Source organism: Callorhinus ursinus, unplaced genomic scaffold (genome assembly GCF_003265705.2).
Source record: "Callorhinus ursinus isolate GAN/ISIS: 27379988/994484 unplaced genomic scaffold, GSC_fseal_2.0 scaffold1, whole genome shotgun sequence".
In the NCBI taxonomy this organism is placed as follows: Eukaryota; Metazoa; Chordata; class Mammalia; order Carnivora; family Otariidae; genus Callorhinus; species Callorhinus ursinus.
Window position 1 is genome coordinate 975,651 of NW_027397063.1, and position 24,173 is coordinate 999,823.

General features: G+C 49.0%; 1 protein-coding gene across 1 annotated transcript in view; it reads right to left on the reverse strand.

The window, feature by feature from the left end:
• The window catches only part of SIM2 (SIM bHLH transcription factor 2), a gene marked incomplete at its 3' end in the record, with an annotated part of 49,575 nt that overhangs the window by 19,250 nt on the left and 6,152 nt on the right, over positions 1 to 24,173 (reverse strand). Inside the window, exons 2-6 of the mRNA XM_025871438.2 lie at positions 20,617 to 20,699; positions 17,470 to 17,559; positions 10,338 to 10,446; positions 6,830 to 6,915; positions 4,650 to 4,849 (exon numbers count right to left, since the gene is read on the reverse strand). Of these exons, the coding sequence (XP_025727223.2) occupies positions 4,650 to 4,849; positions 6,830 to 6,915; positions 10,338 to 10,446; positions 17,470 to 17,559; positions 20,617 to 20,699 (568 nt within the window). The remainder of the gene's footprint in view (positions 1 to 4,649; positions 4,850 to 6,829; positions 6,916 to 10,337; positions 10,447 to 17,469; positions 17,560 to 20,616; positions 20,700 to 24,173) is intronic.

A 24,173-nucleotide genomic window follows, 5' to 3' on the forward strand; every position in this document is an offset into this window, starting at 1 on the left:
AATATTGATTTTGCCAACTAATCAAGTGCTAAAAGGCTCAGGGCAGGGGGTGATGTTGGTTTTGGAAACCGAGAATGATCTTTTTTACAAGAAGAGAGTCTTTGAACTCTAGCCCGGTGCAGGATGTAGCACTTTCATGAGTGGGAATGTTCTTCTGAAACTATCGGCTAGAAGAACATTTGGGATGGCTTAACGTGTTTTCCTCTTTCAGGGTGAAACTTCTCTGGGGGCGCTTACCAGTGAACTTTGATGCTGATAGTGGGAGAAAGACCCACTCTCCAGGGGCTTTGGGGTGACGGTCCAATGGGAACCTTTGTTTTTTTTTTTATTGTGGTAAAATATGCATAACAGAAACTTTGCCATTTTAACCTTTTTAAGTGTACATTTAGTGTCACTAACTACATCCACAAAGTTGTGTGACCAGCACCCTTTCCATCTCCAGAACTCTCCATTGCTCCCCACCTACCCACCCAGGTAACTGTCACTCTCCCTCTGTCTCTATGAATCTGTCTATTCCAGGTAGCTCATAGGAGAGGGACCACCTGGGTGGCTCAGTCGGTGAAGTGTCTGCCTTTGCCTTGGGTCATGATCCCGGGGTCCTGGGATCGAGCCCCGCATCGGGCTCCCTGCTTAGTGGGGAGTCTGCTTCTCCCTCTCCCTCTGCCTGCCACTCCCCCTGCTGTGCTCTCTCTCTGACAAATAAATAAATTAATTTAAAAAAATAGATATTTCAGAGGAGTGAAATGATTTGGCACATGTCCTTTTGTGTCTGGCTTCTTTCACTTGGCATCATGTTTTCAAGGTTCGCCGAAGTTGTAGCATGTGATAGGATATCGTTCGTTTTCATGGCTGGGTAATGTTCTATTGTGTGTAGATATCACGTGTGGTTTGTCCATTCACCCACTGCTGGCCACTTGGGTGGTTTCCACATCCTGGCTACTGTGTGTGTGAGCCTGGACGTCGCACACTGGACACGGTGGTCTCAGGATGCTCTGGTTGGGCAGTAGCATCTACAGACTAGCTGGGGACATGGACTCCTCCTATCAGTGGAGGATGGTTGCGCAGCCCCCAGAAAATAATAGAACAGCCCCCCCAAAATATTGTGACTGCAAGGTAAACCCGCAGTCCACTGGCAAAAGGGCAGCCTGCTCCTGGGGTTTTCCTGACACTACCACCTCTCTGTTCTCATCAAGCCCCAGGAATATGAATTTCCCATGTCAGCTCTTTGAAGAAAAGCGGCTCTCAACGTCCAAGACCACATCATCACTGGCATTCGGATCGCTCCGTCCAGAGGTGAAAATGGCAGGCGGCAGCGATGTTGTTTCCCAGGCCCTGGGCAACTGAGCTGGGAGCCGTGCCCTCAGAGGAGGTGGCCCGAACGTCTTGGTGACAGATATTCAAGAACAGATGAAAGAAGAGGACAAGAGGGATTCTAAGGGGGAGGGAGGCAGTCCTTGCGGGAGAGGTGGGGCCTGAGGACGGGCCGGGACTGGGGGTCCTGCTGGCTTGTATCTGAAATGTTGGCTGGAAATGAAACAGGGAAACCTGACCTCATTCCATAACCTGCTCCCCTTCCTGTTGAGTTCTGCATGGGCTTTGGGTCATAAATCTCCAGAAGCCTCATATTTCCCTGGAATCGGTCACTATTTGGTGTACACATTTCCATGGTGTTCCTTCAGGGTGGGAAGGAGACGGGGCTGGAGGTAGGTGGGAAAGGGAACGTGCCACGGCCTTTCTGGGCCCGGGCGACTTGTCTAAGGGCCACCTAGAACTTCAGGCCCCACTGGAGTCGAACTGTGTGGCAGGAAAACTGAGACCTGGCTTCTCCCCAAAAAGAAAACCTGGCATCTCTACTATGTGAGGATGAAAGAGGCTTCCCAGACCCTTTGGAAGTAAAGTTACAGAACAACGGCCCTGAACGTGTAAATGAATCAGAAACACATGTATTAAGTTTCTCATCAAAGTACACACTGGTTTTAAAAATTAAAGGGAAAGAGGAGGGTCTGGCAGCACGCCCTCCTGGTTTTTTCCAAACCTCCAGTGTCTGAAGACCTGTCAGAGGGATTTGCCAAACCCCAAACATGGCTGGGTTCACCCATCCTTAGCAAAAGCACCAGCTACAGTTTCAAAGTGAAATACCACAAAATCCCTATGAACCAAATTTCAGGTTATGCTGAGTTCAGTTGTGTCTGGGATTACACTGGGTGGGGAGCAAAGTGGCCACCCCCCAGTCCACCACCCAGGCCCCTGTGACTCTAGGGCCACTGGGCTTCAAGCCAACCTCACACTGTGGCTTCTGGGGTTTGGATGCAGGAGCTGACATCTCCCACCCCGCCAGGCCATCCTGCTGACCTCTGAGTCCTGGGCCGGCCCCTCTGTCCCCCAGCCCAGAGGCCTATCAAAGACCGAGCTGCAACAGACCGGAGACCAGAGTGAGTGTGAAGAATTCTCCAGCTCGTCTCCGACCCTCCTAAGTATCTGCTAGATGACTGGAGTTCAGAAGCTTTGCTAGAAGCTTCCTGGTACTTAGCTGGGAGAACAGCAGTGGACTTCTGCAGAGACAGGGAGTCTTCTTCAAGATCACTGTCTTTCTTTCCTACTCACCTCAGGGGTCCGGCCCTCACCCTGAAGTGGAGGGACGCTGGCATTCGAGAAAGTCCATGCCTGAGGCTCCCACCATGAGCTCGTCTCTCAGCTAACCTCCAGTACCCTCTTCTGCAAAACCCTCCTTCCGTCCTTCACGTTTCAAAGCTGTGTGCATCGAACAATTTGAGAAGACCTGAAATCTCTTCTCCCAGGGAGACCTCCCTCCTTCCTCTTCTAGAGAATTCACTGAGCCCCAGAGGCTTTTCCTAGAATCCTCAAAGGAAAACGAGGAGACAGACGTAACAAGGGAGACCCTCCCAAATGTGTGAAATAATGAACTTGGACAGCTGAAATTCCCTCCAGTTCACTTTTACAAGTGGCTCCTGAATCCAGAAAGAACCCCTTCCCACGGCCTGCTGTCACTTCCGCCACACCCCCAGGCAGCCCAACCCCCCGGGGCCCCTCTCTGGGCAGGGGCCTGTCTTCGCTGCAGGAAAACAGCATTTGTCAGCGTCTGGCCGCCCAAAGGTGCCGGCCTCCTTCCCCCAAAGAGTTACATGTACACTTTCTGGGAGCACAAAGCCAAGTCTGTCATGTCAACCTTTGTCATTTCTCTACCTATGAACAGTTCTGAGGTCCTGACGTGTGCTAACGGTGACCTAGGCTAATTCATGTCTTCGCCTCCCGCCCCTAACCAGATATGTGTGATTTTCTCCCATAACTGGTTAAAGTGACCAATTTTATGTCATGTACATTTTACCACTATAAAAAAGGTGGGGGAAAAAATCTATAAATCTTAGCAAAAATATATATATATTTATATTTACATATGGATGTATCTATTTCCTTTCTCCCAGAAAGCTTAGCCACACACACACCCAAAAGCAGAAGCGGGATCTCTGAACATTTAGCCTTCCCTGTACAGCTGAGGACTCTAGGGGGCTACCAGGCAAAGTGACTCACCTTGCAGTCCCATCAGGCTTTTTACTTTTACAAATGCTTCCTGTCTATGATCAAATTTCCGCTTTCCTAATAGCCTGTGGGTAGCCGAGTGGGCAGGGTGGGGCTGACTTGTTTTACAGATGAGAAAATGGAAGCCCAAAGAAGCCCGGCAGGCCTGAGGCCTCAAGGCTGGTGAAGCCTCACCAGCCGGCCCCTGCGGCCACTCCGGCACACCCCTCCCCGGTGTGGCGGGCTAGTGAACAACACATCAGGGCTTCCGCCTTGTTCACTCTCCCTTCTCTCTCTGAGACGAGATCCTCAGACCCAAGTAGTAGGAGGGCAAAGGATAGTTGAGAGAGATGGTTCTGGGGCCACTGCATCTTCGCCCTCCCCGCCAGCCAGGGGGTGCCCTCCTAGCCCAGGCCCAGATGGGGCACCCACTGAGCTCGCGGCCACAGCCTTCCCCAGGGAAGGCCACCTGCCTCTCGCAGCCTCAGCTCCGGTGGCTGCCACAGTCCGAACGGCTTCCCACCAGCCTGCGTGGGCAGCCCCCCCCCCCACAGTCCACACTCACAGTCTGTCTTTTTGATTTTAAGGTCCTACCTACTTGACAGAGATACAAGACAGAATCCTGACATCGTGGGCCTTCAAAAACGGCCAACTTGTGTCCACAACACATATTCCCAGTTCCCACTTCAGTGAAATGATGAAGGGGTAAGTAAATAATATAAAACAACCTGGAGAAGCTGGCTACCCCTGAGTCCTAAGGCTGATAGCAATTCTTCCAGTTCGTGACCTGGTTCCACCAAATCGCTTTCTAACTCACATTCTTGAGAGAGAGAGAGAAAGCATGCAAGCAGGGGGAGCAGCAGAGGGAGAGGGAGAAGCAGACTCCCCACTGAGCAGGGAGCCCGACGCGGGGCTCCATCCCAGGACCCTGGGACCATGACCTGAGCTGAATGGAAGGCAGACACTTAACCGACTGAGCCACCCAGGCGTCCCCCTAACTCGCATTCTTAGTATGACTTATTCCTCCCCTTATTCACAGTGTAGCTTTCGGGGCAGTTTCCACCTGTCGGCATCTTCGGGAACTCTGCAGGAGCATCAGGTGCCAAACTCACCTGGAATCCAGGAAGATCAGCTTCAGGTCGAGGCTGGCCCTGAACATGAACATGTTACTATGCAGCTTGATCTCTGTGATGGCACTGGGCGGCAGCGACTGGCCCACGGCCACCAGCCCCACGATCTGGTAGCACGAGTCATACAGGGACATGTCCAGCATATACTGCCTGATCTTCAAGTAGCCGCTGCAGTGGATGACCTGGGGAGAGCAGAGGGCAGGGTCAGCCGCCGGCAGCCCAGGAGGTCAGACTGGCATCCACTCCTCCTTGCTTGGGGCCTGCCCGCCTCTCGAGCATGTGGGACGATGCCCAGCCCAGCCTCTACTGAGCTGTTGGGCCAACATGCTTCTTTCTCAGGAAACAATATCATAATAAAATGTAAGGGTTGTCTTACCCAATCGACTCTGCTCAAGTAACTCCACAAGGTAAGACTCTAATACACAATGGATTTATCCATAATTAACTCATCACCAAGTCACTACTAGATGGTACAACAAAAGCACCATGGGAAGCTAACTCTTGGTTCCATGATGCTCGCTTGGGTACCTGTAATGCTCATCGCCTCCCAATGGGACTGGATTTGACATCTGTTAACTCGACATTTATATCACTTGACAAGCTATACCATTCCAGTAAATTAAGAATTCTTTCAGTAGAATCAAGAGTCTTCCTTTTAATGTATTTTTGTTTTGTTTATTTATAACTCAAGAATTTATCCCCTTGTAATAAGCAATAAGCAGGAGTGGCTACATAGAAACCTGCTTGTTATAGCCAAAAACCATGCAGGAGAGAACGTATAGTGTTTCAAATGTCAAACAGAAACATTTATGCAACCTACAGCCTCAATATTGGCAGGATTTATGTAAGTTAGAGTCAGTAAAATCTCGAAAGGATCCCAATCATCACGACAGCAGTGATGAACAGCTAAAATCTTAAATTCTCTTTTCAAAAACGTTCCTCCAGGACTCCTGAATTCATTCAGTCTTTAGAGCTGCAATAAATCTTAAAATCCGCCCAGTCTATTGTCCCATCTTACTGATGAGGAGATGGAGGACAAGGTAGGTGATCTGTATTGCTTAAGATTAGACAGTTAATAAGCGGCAGAAATAACTCAAGACCCAAGTCTGTTGGGTACAGGACAGTGCTGGGGGTTCTCCACCCCTGGTCGAGATAGGCTTCGAGTCTGGGTCAGCAAATAAGAAATGTATCCCCACACTATAAAACAGAGTGAGGTAAAGTCAAAGGAAAGAGCTCAGTGTGGGGTTCAAAGGAAGGGGCTGAGGAAAGGCAGCCCCTGGGGTGGGGAGGAGGTAGGGAGCGGCATTCCAGAAAGAGAGGACAAAGGAGGGAGAAACAGTAACTTCAGACTCCAGAGAGGACACAGAAGCTTGGAAGGGGTTGCTCAGCGCAGACTTCCCCCAACCTGCCCTTCCATCTGGGAGTGGCTGATTCTGGTGCTGAGGCACCGCGCCGCCCGTGGGCTCTGCGGGGGACCTACTCCTGGATTCTGGAGCTAGCCAGAGCAGGGGGCCAGGTCTGGCAGAGAAATGCAGCCGGGAGGAACTCTGCCCCTTAGCCTGCGGGCCTCCTGCTGGTCTTCTCCCTTCTCTGCTTGCGTCCCTGATGATCATAAAATGGGGCCAATAATACTCCCCTCAGAGGACTGCCATGACTATTAATTAACTAGATGAGATGCCGCTGCTGAAAGCTCATGGCCCCTCAGAATGGGTTCTATCATTAGTCAAGCACATCATAGTCATCATCCCTGGATTTGGCCGAACGTTCGAGGGTAGGGGCACCGTTTCTGTGCTCTGAATACTCGCTGCCGACCCTGCAATAGGGATTCTCAGTAAGCTCGAGGGGCAGCTCCTCCAATGCCACCGACCTGAGCAAAGCAGAACCTACAGGAAAGGAAAATTCTACCCTGGGCCACGTTTATTCCTGGTCTCCTCTGACGACATCCAGCCCTCCTAGGATATCCTTGTAAGACACCAGCTCTCATACCTGCTGCAGGAGCAGAGGCAAGCGGCCTCCCCGGAAAGTTCTGCCTTAGGCAGGGGGAAATGTCTGGGTCCCTGTGCTTGCTGTCTGCAGATGTTCGCAGTAGGAAGCAAAATAGAAAGCAGTGAAGACCCAGCGCGAACAATTTCTTCCCTCCCCTGACACGAGGATCCTCATACCTTGTATCCACTGCATGTCAGGCCCGCGTTTCTTTTCGCCAAGACACACTTCATCCGCAGAAAGAATGACCTCTCTATCTCATACTCTGAAAGCAGGAGTGAGGTTAGATTGGCCAACTGTCCCCCAGCTGCTTCCCCCGATTTTGTCCCAACAACATCAGTCAACCCTCAGGCCCAGACCAGGCAGCCAGAGACCCTATCCCAGAATGCCCAGCCCCTGACCCAGAGAGTTTCTGCCTGTGGCCACGACCTGGGTGGGCTGGGGAGACTGGCCCCGTCCTGGCGTGGCTTCCACATGCCCCAGAGAGAAGGCAGCCAGAAACGTGGCCGTAGCAAGAGCTCAGGAGACACCAACCTGGGGCCAGGTGAGGACTCTAAGTGCAGTGGGCCCAGCCCCGCTCAACCGGCCCATGGTCCCCTCCAGGCAGGCACAGAGAGGCCTGGTGCCAAAGAAATCACCTTGGCCAGCCCTGGGGCGCATGCTTGAGTTGGCCAGGAGGGCCCAGAGGCATCTGACTTCCCTCAGGGTAGAGGATATTGAGTCAGGACTCCCAAGCACAGCCCTCTCCGCAGCACAGGGAGGCAGCCACGGGGCACCCATCCTGCCCGAGACTGCCATGGAATGGGGAAGAGAACCCAACAGACCCACTCACTCGGCCAGATCGAAGCTTTTGCCCTCATCTAGAGCCCCGGTCCGACCACCCCTCCTTTCTCGATGGCTCTGACCCTCCCCATTCAGTCTTTCCCTGGCTGGCCTGAAGGCCTCACCCACCAATCTCTGACCTCACTATTGCAAATGCAAGCGAGTCCCCTAAGGACACACCCTATGCTTCAGTGAACAGATACCAGTTCTCTGGAATGACGTGTCCATGCCCCTGGGTGAGGATGGCGTCACTCCACTCCTAATAAACAGCTATTTGGTGGCAGTTAATAAATTAATTTTTTAAAGTATTTTTTTAAGATTTTATTTATTTATTTGACAGAGAGAAAGACAGCGAGAGCAGGAACACAAGCAGGGGGAGTGGGAGAGGGAGAAGCAGGCTTCCTGCCGAGCAGGGAGCCCGACGCGGGGCTCGATCCCAGGACCCTGGGATCATGACCTGAGCCGAAGGCAGACGCTTAACGACTGAGCCACCCAGGCGCCCCAATAAATTAATTTTTAAAGAAAGGTTACCATTAGGAGTGGAGGCAATGCCCCCCGCCCCTCCCCAGGGAGAGCAAGGGAATCGCCCGTGAGGCTGCTCACTTCCCCCCACTGTTGGAGGGGCGGCCACATATACCCATAATTCCTCTGCAGCAGGCCGGGGTCTGCGAGGCCTAAGGCTTCCCGGTAACATGCCTGCCTGTCTGCACCATTTCCAGCTACGCACTGAGGTGTGGACGCTCAGCTCTAAACAACTTCACCTGGTAATGACCCATCCAGTTTGGAGAAAGTCAACAGCACAACAACCACGAAGCAGCAGGGCGAGCTCCGCAGCAGAAAACCAGCTCTGTGGATGAGAAGCCGGGGAGCAGTCCCAGCGCCTGTGCACCTTACACCTTGCGCACTCAGATGGCAACCCCACCGGTCCTGGAGCTTCGTGTTTCTCTCGTGTGGTTGCTACACCTCAGACATGAACCCCGCGGGGGCTGGGATTGGAAGGGTCTCTTGATATTCCCAAGACTGGTTTGCTGTCATCTGATAAACACTTAACTTAAAGCTATGACATGGAAAGGTAACATGAAACCAGAGCTCGTGGGAGAAAGTCCATTCCTGTGTAACCAACACTCTGGAACTTTCTAGAACAATAACACAATGGTTTTAGGCGTTCTCTAAGACTCCTGCAGCCTTTTCCAGCTTTAAACAACCCCGCAGTGGGGTCGCCTGGGTGGCTCAGTCGGTGGGCGTCTGCTTTTGGCTCGGGTCGTGATCCCAGGATCCTGGGATCGAGCCCCACGTCAGGCTCCCTGCTCAGCAGGGCATCTGCTTCTCCCTCATCCCTCTGCACCCCACCCCCCACCGGCTTGTGCTCAAGTGCTCTCTCTCTCTCTCTCAAATTAAATAAAATCTTAAAAAAAAAAAAAAGAGTTACAGACCATAGCTACAGACCATAGCCATCTCATCTCAGAAACCAGCACAGCAGTCTCTCTCCCTGGTTAAGGAAAAGTGAGAGGCACAGTGACTATGTCTGGGGCTAAGAACATGGGGGCCACAGGCTGTACCTGCAGGTGGTTTTAAAACGGAGTGTGCTCTTCTGCAGTCTCTCCTTCTAGCCTTAGAACGGCCCCTCCCAGGAGGGAGCAGTACAACTAGAACTTGAGTTCTTCTCCGGCTGCTTATCCCATTCTACCACGCTTGATGTCTCTTCTTTTGCATTCTGTTCTATGGGGAATTTTGGCCAAGTTGGGATACCATAGTCCACAGCAGACAAGAGACCCACTGAGCAGCATGCTAGCTCAGTGGACTGTCAGAGAGGGGGTGTTACAAGGCCAGCGCCCCAGAATAAGTTTGTCGTCCTAGCATGCATTGCAACTGTAACTTAGGGAGTCATTTGCGTAATGATGTGCCCCACATCATTGCTCCCCCGAGCAATCACACCACATTATGTCCTCACACGCGCTTATGGCGGTAGGACCCCAATCCATAGGTGTTCAGTAATGGGACCGTGGTGGAGGAGGTGGAGGATCGTGTCCCCACATGGAGACAGGCCAGTGAAGTGGACCTGCCTCCGTCTAGACCAGGGCTTCTTAACTGATTCGTGCCATGGCACAAAATCCACAGATTCCTACCTGGAATAACGTTTTTAAGTGCAGAAGATAAAAATATAGATCACAAACTGAACCAACTGTATTGAAAACAGTTACCAAAATATTTTTGCTCATATCTTTTGCTAATAAAACAAGTGGTGATTTGGTTATAAATGTGCTGCTTTATTCACGCATTAAATAACAAGAGCCAGCAGCCAGCCTCGTAACTCCTGAAATTTCGAAGTAGTGATGAGCGTGCGTGATAAGTTTATACACTTGTGAGAACTGTAAAGTGAAATGAAAATGTGTGTGACTCTCATCGTTGGCGAAGCCACTGGTAAAAGGGGGAGTAAGATGGTGTACCCCCCATAATCTATAAGCCAAGGAAATGCTACATTCCAACCAGACAGAAGAAAGATGGAATTCTCCACGCGCAGTTTCACAGACCCCTTGAGTTCTATCGGGGACCCTCTGGTTAAGAAGCCCAGGTCTAGACCTGTGTTCCTGGAGTTCTAAACCAAGAGCACATCTTGACCGCTTTCCTTTACCTCCTACCAGCGCCCACCATGGTCTCTGGCAAGAGAAATGGGATCAAGAGTGTTGCTTCAAAGGACAGACGCATAAAAGCAAGTCCCCCACGCCACGTGTTTGCTGGAGAGGCCCAGCTGGGCCACTCCAGTCACGCACACTTCCCCTGGGCAGCATGGGAAGCAAAACCCTCGCATCCCATCCAAGAGCTTCGTCTGGCTTTCGTGCTGGTTTCTTCGTCTGGAGGAAATACCTTGGAGCAGGTGATGGTGAAGGGGCTGGTGGGCCGCAAGCACTGCCGTCATCTCGTCGTGGTCGGAAGGGTGGATGTACTCATAAATACTGTTGCCGGTGAGCTCCACCTGCCACGGAGGGAAGGGAAGGGTCAGAAATCCTCTGGGGTCTGCGCAGGTCGGGGAGGGGAAGGTGGACAATCGGTACGGACTGCGAGGGACAGAGCTTTGACCTCTGCTCACAGTGCACACCTTCTCCACATGCAGAAACCCGCGTCTTTTATCAAGCAGCACCCTGAACCGTCTCCCACGTGGGGATGTGAGCTGAAAGCCACAACGTGGGGATGTGAGCTGAAAGCCACGACAGTCCCGAGCGGGAGGAACTGGGACAGGAAGGATGAAAGATGAGCCATGGAGGTGGGTGCCCCCCCATGGCCCCGGGCGGTATCCTTTACACAGGAAGCAGCTTACAGCAGACTGGAGCCAAGGCCTGGCCCCACCGTGCTCCACCCACACCCCCGTGCTGCCTGAGGGGCCTGGCCAGCCGGGACACCAGCGGCCAAGTCCAGACGATGGTCCCTGCGAGGGTCACGTCCTCTCCAAGGCTGAGCCAGGTGGGAGCCATGGGGGCTCCACTGCACGTGAGGAGGGCTCGCACCCCGACAAAGGCCCTTCCTCGGGCACCGCCAAGCCTCCTCCCCGTTGCCAGAAACATGTCCCTGGTCTTCTGACTCTGGGATGACCGGTGACCCAATAGCTCCCGCCCACGGGTGCGGCGGGGCGGCTGCGTGACCTGCGGGGCCGTTTGGGCGCACTCCAGACAGCCATGTGACACGGTGGTAATTTCCGGGGGTCGCGACCCCAGCACTTGGATGCCGCCTACTTCCAGGCACACCCTGCAGAGGACACGATGGCAGGCCCAGAGCCCACGTGCGTGTTGGACGGGACCCTTGCAGGGACGGGGGTCTCTAGGAAAACACCAGCATTAGGACCTTTCCACAGAGATTCCTGGTGACTCGACACCGAACCTTGAGAACTTTCCTACTGTTCTCCCAAAAGTAAGTGCCACGATAGGGGATGTTAGAGAGTCTCAAGACCTGGACACCCTGACCCATCACCCCAAGATGGGCGGTGCCGTAGAATGTTCCAGAGACTATGACCATCAGAAGGGCCTTCTGAGCAGTGGTGGGTGGACCCTGTTGTAGAGATGCAGTGGTGCAGACAAGAACAGTGCACCCAGTATTGACCAGGAGCCCAGGCCAGTGATGGCTCTTCCATCACAGCCCTCAGGAGCCCCAAAGCCCGGGGTGGGGGGCGGGGAAGCTGAGAGCGCGTGAGAAACTGCCCTCGGGTGGCAGGGAACCGTGGGCAGGTCTGACTCAGTCTTTCTCAGCTCTGCCCCACGGGGAGAGGGCAGGCTAAAAGAGCAAAGGCAGGCTTGCGAGGGCCTTGTCCCCAACCACCCCCTTGTTATTTTTAAGTGTGTCATGCCTCATGTTTTGTTGGGAGGCTCACTGGTCTCCCTCAGAGCGAAGCCAACACCATCTCCTGTCAAGGGGCCGCTCTGCCCGGGCCACCTCACGCAGCAGGACAACCACAGGCAATTTCATGGACAAGTTCTTCTGGGCGCCACTGTTCCAAATTAGCATCAAGGCCATCAGCTCCTTCCTTGGGACTGAGCAGCCAGGGAGAGGTGAAGGAATTTACCCCCTTCCTCTGAGCCAGATCTTCCAATTAGTTAAGATGTAGGGGTTACCATTTTATTCAGAACAAATTCTGTTTCTGGCCTGCTAAGTAATCTTGTCCCTAAAACGGCTTTTGTAGTTCTGTTTTCTGCATTATTCATGGAATGTTTCTTGCCAATATTATGCCTACAGAGGAACGGAGACAATCCTGTTACAGAGAGCCTCCCTCCCTCCCCACAAGACCCAAAAGGGGATTTGCCTATGACCAAAGTTATTACGTGAGTTCATTAAAAACAATAAGGATTAAGAACTAAATAGTGTCCTTTCAAATCATTTCTGTTCATCCTTAAAAAATTTCGATAAGCCAGCAAGTGTTAAGTCAGCCATTTGGGACAGGACCATCTCCTCTTCCCTGAAGTCAGTGATGGGGATTCCTGGTAAGCTCTGTCAGGTGGAGAGGGACAGAGGCAAATCAATAAGGGAGCTGGGCTTTTTTTTTTTTTTAATCGAGTCACATTTCAACAGCTTATTTTTTTTAAATATTTTATTTATTTATTCATGAGAGTCAGAGAGAGAGAGAGAGGCAGAGGCAGAGGGAGAAGCAGGCTCCCCGCCTAGCAGGGAACCCGATGCGGGGCTCGATCCCAGGACCCCAGGATCATGACCTGAGCCGAAGGCAGACGCTTAACCATCTGAGCCACCCAGGCGCCCCTCAACAGCTTATTTTTAAAATGAAAACACAACGAGATAGATTCTGTGTGTGTGTGGGTCTATCATCTCTCTCTTACTCATGTTCTTAGGGGAAAAAATGAGCATTCTGGTTTGCACCAAGTTCTTAATCAGAAAAAAGTACCCCATGTCTTTTTAGAGAAAGTATATTTATATACTTGCATCTGTCCTTACAGGGATTCGATTCGCGTTTTAATCCCAAAGCAGCTTCATCTGTCTTCAAAGGCCCCATTCTCACCACATGTGTTTGGAGAATGAGAAGAGAGAAGGTCCATGAATTAAGAGGCTTGATTTTCTGAATCCTTGGTTCAATTATAAACTCCAAGGCTGTCCAGGAAGTAAAATGGTCTTCAAATAACAGAAATGTTTTTAAAGAACAAATTTTGGAATGATAAAACAGTGCTGACCTTGACTCAAAATTATGGTTGACATGGTGTTTCCTGTATTTACATATCTATTCGTGCTTTTGAATGGTTGAAGGAAATGTGACTACCTCACAAAAAAAAAAAATTATGGTTGTCGCTATAAAACTCCCCAGGTCTCATACATCAACTGTATTAAAACAGACCTTCAATGTGATATTTTAGTATTTGTAAAACCCTGCTAACTACAAAATGAATTGCTTTCCTACTAAGAGCGTTTTTATGTTTTGCTGAATAGCTTTCCTTCCTGCCAAGAAAACTACATCTGATAAATACAGCACTAAATGGATATATTCTGGGTCGGGAGGGGAAAGTCACCCAGTACTCTGGAAATACACATTACTCTGCTTTGGGTGTTTTGCTGACTATGGTAAATTAAGCATTAAAAAAAAAAAAAAGATGGTTTGGATTTCAGAGTTCGAGTTATGTCAACAAACATAAAACGCTATCCTTTCTCTTTATTTCAAAAGTGCAAGGATTAGGTCTTATGGCCCCAAACAATGCCATGGCTATTTTTACGGCTGTGGTTCCGGCCACACTCTCAAATATTACATTTTCCTTTATATGTCTCATAAAAGGCTATTTCACACATATCTATAGTTATTTGAAAATTTATATTAGTTACCTAGATGCTGCTGTATGACGTATGTGGCTTTGGTGAAGAAATTTAAACCACAGGGATGCTTAAAAGAGTCTGCGGAAATACACAGCAGGTATACAGGGCTTTTTTTTCCTTCTTCCAATATAAGTTAAGTTAATTACATTAACCAAAAAACCATGGAACTAGCCACCTAGTAAACCCGCATGGAAAAAGAGTGCTTCCCCAGCTCTATCTTTTGACCACATGAATCATTACCTATTATTTGTGTGTGCACACACCAAGTAGGATTTTCAAGCCTGTAGCCTGACTCTGTTTCCCCACACTCAGACTGTGAACTGAGGAGACAACTTGCAATTCGATGTCAGCTCTGTCACTCTTTGGTCCGAAAGTCCAACAGCGAGGATCACCCTGTTTACTAATTTAAAAGCAAAAATAATAAACTCTGCCAGATTTCTTACTCCCACACTTGTTTTAAAAGAGTTCAATAAAAGGCTTTGGATTAGGACGGGCTTATAACACATAAAGAATGATTTTCATACTCTCAAATACATCACTCAGATAGTTATTTAGATAGCGCAGATTAAAAAAAAAAAACAACACTTTGCTGTGAATTATCACACAATTATGACAAACCTAGGAGCTTAGGTTCCCCAGGAGCTGCTAACATAGAGTTTAACCCTGAATTAATGTGAAAGATGTTGTTACTTAATGAGATAATGTCACTGAGAGTAATTGAAAGTTCTTGGACCACAGAAGGACACTATGTAAATAAAAGCTATCGGTACTATCGTTATTCATCAGAAAATCTATTTAAAGGGTTACTCGGCCTACTGGATAGAATTTTCTTAACACTTTCATCTCTGAGGATTTAAAAAAAATCCTTAAGCCTATTTTAATAAAGTTTTCATGTTTGACATATTTGCCTGACTTCTTACTACTAATACAAATAATCTAAAAGGTACAAAAAAATTTTTTTAAAAGGAGAAGTTGGGTATTTGACATCCTTTTCAATACTTCATTTTACTATTTAAGTAAAGAAGTCAGAAAAAAATACACATTGTGATTCTGCCTAGATTTCCTTCTGCAGAGTTAATCGTGAGCAGGAGACAGATCGGAGGGAAAGGTTTGTTGTTGCTTATTTAAACAGTTCAGCGTGGAACACTCCCCAGACCCTAGCGAGGGTTCACGTCTGCATTAAAGTGTTTTCATAGCTGGAGACTGATGGTGAGACAGTCCCGCCAAGAGATCAGGGGGAAAAAAAACATCAGTCCCTCTACACAGTTAGTTTGATTTATCTTTTTTTAAAACTGACACTTCTCCCGGCCGGCAACATATAGACAAAAGGCATCTCTACAACATTCTTGAAAAATGATAGTGTGTAGAACTCCCTCCCTTTTCAAAATTATGACTCCAAGTTTTATTTCTGCATTATGACCAAAAGGAAATATAGTTTCAATTGGGATTAATCCTGAACAGGAGTTCATCATGAACAGGAGGCAGATTTGTCACCTATCCGATATTTTGTTCATTCTTAATTATTGTGCTCATAAACGGTCAATTTCATTTCCCACATAAAAAGAGAAAAATGACAGAGAGAGAGTTGTAGGATGCTAGACTGAGCAGCCTGACTGAGTCAACTGGAGTCCTGGGATGTGCGCAGGGCCTTATGATGTGCCACAACATTCCACAGGACTAGGCAGCCCCAACATGTGCCCACCAAAGGACACTATTTGAAGAACTTTTGTGCTACCTGATGTATAGATCTAATGAAACTGTGGGGACACTTGGATTCTGTGCAGCTCCCTATTGTTTATAAATGACATAAAATGGGCACTTTGATATAGTTCTTACCACAATCCTGAAAGAGAGGTAGAGCAGGCAGGATTGTCTTATTGAAGTGATGGTTCAGGGAGGCTAAGTACCTGACCTATCGGACAATGAAAACCATATAACTGGGCATTTCCCTTTTTGCTTTGACTGCTAGGGAGCTCAGATCTAAATTTAATATCTGAAAATAGTGACTGTACCTGTTTCATCTTTACCAGTCCTTTTTAAAGGAGGTGAAATGTTTTATCTTGTTTGTGACATTATTCTAAGACTAACCAAAGATTCAATAAATTACAATTGAAAAGTCAAGTAATCTGCTCAAAATCATTCAGCCACAGATAGAACGATGTCTAGACACCAGACTGGTTACAACAAAAAGACCTTAAGTAATTCTAAATAGGGTAAGGTGGAAATTCAGAGCATAACAACCTTGGAAAATATGTAAATAGTACATTTCATGTTCCCAACAGTATTTCCCGTTCTACGAGTATACTAATGCCATCAGTCATGGAAGTATAAGGGCCAAGCCTTAGCAAATCTTAGCTGGGAGACCTGGTTTTATAAAGGAAGAGAAGAGGAAGAGAAAAGGAAACACTAAATAATTTTAATATGAGATTCTCTTTAAAGGACTTTACGTAAGAAACAGAGGCACAGAAACCCCCTTGGGCATGGATGAGGATATGCACACATTGGAAGAGAAGGCTGTAAATAAATGGCAAGTTTAAAAAAATGCAATGGTAGAAAAAGAAAAGGAATACACCAGATGCAGGTTTCCAAATTGGTAATTTTGTTTTTCCATAAAAAAAAACAAAAAAAAAACCCCAGCCCCGTTAATTGGCCGGTTTTATTTTGGCTTAACTACAGAGAGGGCTGGTGCAATACAGATTATTCATCTGCCTCCTGGGAGCCCATTTCCTGTCCCTAATTAATTCTAGTGTGTCTTCAGTCGTGATGAAAAAAAGCACTCTGATAAGTCACAATATAAAGAAACATTTAATCCCTAGATGTATAAAAAAAATGTGACTCTTAGAACCTCCACCAGGCTTGTTAAATCAGAAATGTGAAGGGCCACAAGCAGACTCCTCCCCTCCCCACATTCCAAGGAGCTGAGACAGCAGCCGATTTCTGCCCCCCCCCCCCCCACGCCCCCCCCCCCCCCCCCACCCCCTTGGCTTGACTGGAATAGATAAAAGCTGAGCGCATCTCTTTCCTTGACGGGATAAACCCCTTTTTAAAAGACAGTTCCAGAAAAATCGGTAATATTTAAATGTTCTAGAGAAAACAGGACCTTGCTGTGAAAACAGTAGTAAACTGAGTTTTATGAGTTTCTATCACAAGCATATAAAATGCTTTACTGAAGCGACCACTGAACTGGAAAAACTCAGGAAAAATTACCCTGAATTCCATGTGAACACTCATAAATCTACGCACCCCCCTCCCCGGGCCGCCTTCTCTCTCCCCAAAGCACAGTCTGCATAAAATCCATGTTCAACATCAGTTTTCCTCTTGCTTTCATGGCAACTCACAATACCACGTGCAGCCCAGCAAGCATGGACAGAAAAATCTCCCTTTGTGAGGTTCTTGTTAGTGGAAGAGTGTTACTGTAGAAGCAGAGTCCAGGCTATCAGGCAGAATCTCAGAACAAAGCTGACTGTTGCAAAGATATACTGGTCATTAATCCCAAAGGAAAAAGAAAGTAAAACCGGGAAATGCAACATGAAGAAAAGCTCAGCGGGATGGCCTAAGAAGATGATTTTGCAGTTTTGGGTTATTTCATACACAAAAGCAGACGCTTAAACAGAATCATCGACAAGTTGGGTAACACGGTCAAGATCCGCCAACGCTTACTTTTATATTTTGGTTGTATATAAAATTAGGTAATACTTACCTGTGACAAGCCCAAATGCACAGAAGCTGTTTCCGATATATACATGATTTTGCCATCAGATGCTACCACGAAAACAAATCCATCCAAAGTCTGTAAAAAAGAGTGCCAGGGGAAGAGGTGATAGTTAATACAGTAGACTGAAAACTCATAATCGTACTGTCACTGAGGTGGAGGAATGTATAAAATCTTATCATCCATACATAGTTGTTAAATGCAAAACGAGCCCAGGGCCATAAGAAGGATTCCAGGTTATAACACTGAAGGTTTAATTCCTGGGGCCAGGCTCTCAAATGCTTTTAAAGCACTTTAAAAACAATCTTATATCCACATCACAAAAATCATGCAAAACACTCGAGAACTCCTAACATGCTCAGTTTAAATGCAGTAGTTTTATTGTTTAGGGTTATTTTAGCACTTAGCACAAATCCGGAGTTCTATGGTACTTAGGGGGAAACCTACCACTCTATAGACCATTTTATGTCATAATTGGCAGTCCTTTATACCACTAGGACATATGCTTTATTTGCCACAATTTTCTAGTTACCCCTAAGTACCATTTGAATAATAAATTCCGAACACTACCACTCCCCTGAAAATAAAATACCCGGTTATTTTAACAGACTATGTCTACAGAATTAACTACTTAGAATTTGCAAGAGATCAAGCAACCTTTGCAAAATTCAAGGAGAAAAAGTATCAATCTCTGAAAAATTAAAACTACCTAAATGATACTGCCTAAGTTGGCTAGCCCTCAAAAAAATAAAGTAAAATTTTAGGAGTTAATTAAGACAAATAAAAAGGTAATGATTATATTTATATGTGGCAAGGATAAAAAGACTAAATTATTTTTGAAAAAGGAAACTGCATTTTTATTTACCCATTCATATTTTAGATCCAGAACCAAAGAAAAGCAATAAAGTTGGTGAAAGATCCATACAACCCACAATGCTGCCCCCATAAAAAATATTCCAAATTAATTTCTGGCCACAAATTCTATTTTTACAGCATGTAATTGAAACCAGATTACCTTCGGTTTTTCTAAATCTGCCCCCTCTTTAGAGGGGGCCTACAAAGAATGTAGTAGAAGTGAAACTTGAAAGATATCCTTACATTCTGCCGTCTCAAACACAGTTTTACTGTAAAAATCCTTTGCCAACTCAACTATCATCACCCTAACCTACACTGAGGTTGAAATCAACATCTTGATTATAAGCCTTACTTTCTCGTTTCTAACTCAGCTACAAAATATTTTTGCAACGAAATTCCGTTTCAGAAATATAAACTATACAGCAATTTCTAAAGTTATAAACGTTTTGGCACATTTTAAACTTTTGCTTAACTCCAAAATCATTAAAGAGATACATTTATTGAAACAGTATCTGACAGCCATACGAGAAAAAAAGAAAAAAATTATCATAATTAAATTCTGAAAGTTGCCAGCAGTAGCTAAAAAAATAATATCGTTAATGGAAATTGTTGGGTATGTCTTCCTAGCTTCCAATGACCTAATTCGCTTGAATGTATATTAACAGTAAACAAGCCCGTCGGCACAGCATTCCGGAATTAAAGAAATGCACAGTGGAGGAACCTATGCCCGCCGGGTTTTCACTGAGTTGTCCCTGACGTTAGGGTCACTTATAATATGTAGGAGTATCAAACAAGCAAAACACCACGCACGGAGCTGGAAGTGAGCGAGGGGGTGAGCGCAGGGCGCAGGAAGGACTCCAAGAGTGCCATTTCGCCGCCTGGCTACCACATCGTTCGCTTTCTGCTGTAAAAGCTTCAGGTATCAAATATTCTCTGGGATCTTCTCTTCCCCAGAGCATGCATTAAAAAAAAAAAAAAAAAAAGGGAAAAAATCGTACTAGGACATCTGGGGAAAGGGGTTTTGAAAAGATCCGCTTTTTTCGAAATGCGGTGCTCTTGGCTGACTCGCTGACCCAAGTCATTGCGCACTGCCGCCAACCTATTTTTTTTCTTTTAAAGAAAACACAAAATAGAAGGAGGAAATGCAAAACAGCTCTTGGTAAGCATTTTTCGATGGCAGAGACAAATGACAGGTGAGGGGAATGAATCGGGTCGTTGATGAGGCTCTGTAAAGGGCATTTGAAAGATTCGGAGACAAGAGGCGTTGCTGTCCCCACCTAGCGCCAGCCGCTGACTTGGAAATGGCTGGTCGTGTGCACGCTTAGCTGGCCAGAGCCGCAGACACTGCGGGCCAAAGCCCAGGCCAGGATTGGTTTATCAACCCTGGACTAAATGACTCTGAGCCGAGGGCTATAAGCGGCTGACCACAAACCAAGCAAGGGCTCCTTCCGTGAGCCGGGTGACCCCAGAGGCCGCACCAGGTCCTAACCTGAAGCACTCAAGAAGTGGAGGACTTGGGTTGAACCAGGCTCCAGCACTTGCTGTGTGACCTCGGGCATGTTGCTTAACCTGGCTGTGCCTCAATTTCCTCCTTTGAAAAAATGGAGTTCAAAACAGAACCTACTCTAGGTGGGTGATGACGCACCCTGATACAATAAGATTTAAAACAGAATCTGGTCCGTAGTAAACTCTCAATAAATGCTAACGTTAATATTCTATTACAGATACTGTCTTTCTTTTCTTGCACCCCTTCCAAACATACACGATTGTCAAAGGCTTTAGGACGGCCACACTCTGGCTCAGAGCCTCCCCCGGATCATTCCTTCTTTGGCTCAAGCGCCTCGCACAGCATCTATAACTGAGCAATGGCTCCACAAAAGTTCCCTAAGCGAAGTAAGGTTGGAAAGAACCGCGCCTCCACTGGCGACCGTAGGCCTAGGTCTGGTGAGCTGGTGAGTACTGGGGCTGGGACACGGTGAGATGCCAGATGGGGGTGGGGCTGGCCAGAGGTTACTCTGAGCTGTGTCCCCTCTAGTCCCGGCCTCCAAAAAGGATGCACGAAGGGACGGTGGGGAGGTAGACAATTGCCTCCAGGTCCAGCAGCTTTCTCTGGCCTCGGCGACTTCTGCAGCCTGATGGTGTCCTATGGATCCATCCGGGGCTCCTTGGGGAGGGACATCTCGAGGCTGGAGTGGCGGGGTCAGAAGGGAGCCCCCACGCGGGCGCAGGACAGCGCCTTAGGCAGTGGCTGCGCTCCTCCCCCCCTCAAAGGAGCCTCACCTGAAGCAAGTGCGATCCCAGCTCCTTGGCGACGCTGTCCAGGGGCCCCGCGCGGCTTGGCTGTCCCCACGCGTCTCCTAAACCTGGACCGGGGAATAAAGCAAATCAGTACATGGCAGCGCCGATCGAGAGGCCCCCACGCCCCGCAGAGCGCGCGGAAACCTCCCCACCGCGCGCCCTGGTGGGCCGGAATCCCGAGCGTCCCGCCTGCCGCCTCCTGGGCCCCGCAGGCCGCCGTCTGTGTTCTTGCCATCGACCCTTTGCCCTGGATTAAAGAGAAAAAAAGGCCAGAGGAGATATTCCCGCCGAGGCCTCGGGTCCAAGCGCCCCCAGTGCGCGCTGAGCTGGCCAGGCCCATAGCTCCCGTGGGTCGCCCACGTGCTCACGGCTCCGAAATTGCCGTTTTATTTGAAATGCCATAAAGTAATCTAATCTGCTTTGAAACCTGCCATCCTCGAAGCCAAACGGGGATATGGATTTGACCTGTAAATACTCCCCCAAGGACCCTCCCTCACTCCCTCCCTTCACTGTGTGGCCGGCAACTATGCATTTTCCTAAAGATAAGCCCAGACGAAATGTCCTAGCCGTCCAGGAGGCAGTTTTTTCTGCATTAAAAAAAAAGTTTTTTGTTTTTTGTTTTTTTTTTAAACCTCACGTAATCCCTCGGACTCCCCAGCCCTCACAGGCGCCTCGGGAGCGCGGTGCCTCTTCCGATCCTAGTGCCCCGGCTTGGGAAGGGTTTACCTAGAGCCTTCCCCAGAACAAGCTCCTAAAGCACCCGAGGCGGGGAGGGGGAGGGGCCGAAGGCGGTGGGAGTCTTGTAGGTACTCGACGATAACTGGAAGGTATCAGTTGCCACATAACTAGGGTTCCCCAGTTCTTAACTGCCCCCCCAAAGACCTCCTGCTTCTCCCCCACCACCTCCCTGAAGCTCGCAAGTGTTTCAGAAAGCGCACCAGGGGAAAGGTGGCCCCGCTCAGCGAACCCTCCTCTCCTGTGTCCCCGGCTCTGCTGCGTGACCCCAGAAATCCCAGGCTTTCTTCTGCGTATTCGGGAGAAAGTAGAAAAGCCGGGTGAGGTTTCGGCGCTAAGTGCCAGGTGGGAGAACCCTCAGCGGCTACCCGGAGTCCTTCTGCAGCAGGCGGGCCAGCAACTGTCCAGTTAGCGCCACCGCCCAGGCGCGACGTGGAGAAGGCCCGCGACTGCGGTCCTCAGCCTGTGCCCCATCGCCTCCAGTGGAGAAGGCAGCCCCAGGCTCCAGGCCCACTCGTGCACCGGCTGCGACCCCTCCGGGGTGAGCTGTGGGTCCAGCTCCCTTCCTGCAGGCCAGACCGGCCTCTGCCCGCTGCGCTCAGGGAGTGCGGGACGCGAAGCCAGAGCGGGTCGCGCAGGATGGGGAACCTCGCGTAGTCTCAGCGAATTTGGGGACCATTCCCGGGACCACAAAACTCCCCCAAGCGGACTGTGGCGAGTGGGTGGCCTGGAAAGTCCCCGCGCAGGCACTCTGGGTCTCCCCGCGCTGTCCCCGCGGGTGTCAGGAAGCACAACTTCTGGAGGCCTCCACCCCAAGCACGAGGGAGGCGCCTGGCCCCAGAGCCCCTCGGGGCCCAGGCCGCCGCAAGAGGCTTTGGAGACCCTTCCCTGCAAACTCTGTTCAGCACAAAAGGGATGACCTTTAATTTCTCCTCCTAAGCTGTAGGAATTAGGGGCTTATCCTGGTCTCCCCATAAGGAAGTGACTAAATTCCACATATCCTGATCCCCCAAACAGGATCACAGCCCCTCAACCTCCACGGAGGTGTCTTCTCAACCCCAGGAAATTACTGTCTGCCCAATTTCACTTCCAAGGATGACCACAGTGACCATAGTAGGGCACCAATGGCTCTCACCAGCGGGTCCCCCCCCAGCCCCCATCTGTGCAGGATGGCTTGGTTGGGGTCAACGTTTACTCCATTAAGGAGAAATGGAAAGAACCAACATTTAAAACTGGGGGACTTGAATGAAAAAGAATTTAATAAAGACCCAGGAATCCTGATTTCTGAAAATGGACAACCGTGCCCTGGTAACTGTCCTTTACCCAACTCCTGGGTCCTTTGCCTGGTTCGCACCACACTAGCCTTGCCTGGCTCAGCAGGAAAAGTGAACTTGGCCTTCCAGATTAGGCTTCTTGCAGTGTCCACAGCCAGGTGACCTGGGGAAATCTGTACCTCTGGGAAAGGTGCAGACCCAAACCAGACTTCCCTGCCCAGCTCTCCCAAAAGCCTTGTGGAAGGCTCTGGCCTTACATCCAAAAGTGCACTGGGTACACAGGACAATTTTTCATATAATTCAAATACCCGGATACTTCAAAAGCGCCTGTTCTCTTATATCATTGTAATTTTTCCCATAATTTCCTGACACCTCTGCTTTGCTGGTAGATCTTCCAGCAACCCCATCGGGGGCTCCCTGCTCCGCAGGGGGCCTGCTTCTCCCTCTCCCACTCCCCCTGCTTGCGTTCCCTCTCGCTGTGTCTCTCTCTGTCAAATAAATAAATAAAATCTTAAAAAAAAAAAAAAGAAAGAAACCTCTGTGGGTGAGACCTTTTCACTCCACCCATAAAAATTTACTTTGGGCTAAACGCAGAGACTAAATAAGGTAAGGTTTGTAACAAGAACAAAAAATAGTCTTGGTACTTGTAAAGCCATATATATCCCCCCCAAAAGTGAGGCGCTGGGCATGTGGCCCTTATCTGGACCTACCAAAGGGCTTTATTTGTTTGAGAAATGAGGGGAGACAGGTAAGACTGAGCTAAGCTCCTCCAAGGTTATCAGTGACCTCATCTGATCCTGGGAGCACCCACCTTCCACTGACTGTGGGGGGAGCAGCGGAAGGGCGGGGAGCACCCCAAGCCTGGCCTGTGGTTCCCCTGCCAACGTTTGCTATCCTAATTGCTCTACATGTGTCAGCAGGGAAATCCACTGGGGACTCCCTTCTACTGGGAATCCAGATGGCCAGGCCATGGCGGGAGGAGGCCAGCCACTGGGTCAGAAGAGAAAGGGTGCCAGGAATCCCCTTTCCCCCTCTGCCTCTGAGGGTTTGTGGGTACCTGCACCTTAGTATCCACACTTGGCTATTTGGCTGACTGGCTGTTTGGTTTAAACCTTACCAGGCTCTCCCGCCACTGAAGCTATCTAAATACGGTCCCGCCTCTCTGGGTGCTCAGTCAGTCAGTCAACAAACAGCTGTTGAGCACCGGCTGTGCAACCCCAGAGAAAGGGTCTGGAGTTTGATAAGAACTCCTGGGATGGACAGCGGTTTCTGGAAGGCAGCCTTGGGTATCTGACATGGTGACAAGAACACTCCTCGCAGGGATCTTGTGAAAACTAAACAGGGTTAATAGGGGACCATCTGACCCTGCCACCACCCGTCCATGGAGAACTGGATCTGGGATTGAGAAAAATCCAGGACAGACCTTTCTGGAGCTCCCAGGGGACACAGGGGGGGATCTCACCTCCTTCTGCCCCCACTCCCCAGCTGGGCCAGTCTGGATGGTCTGATCTCCAGCAAGTGCCCTGACCT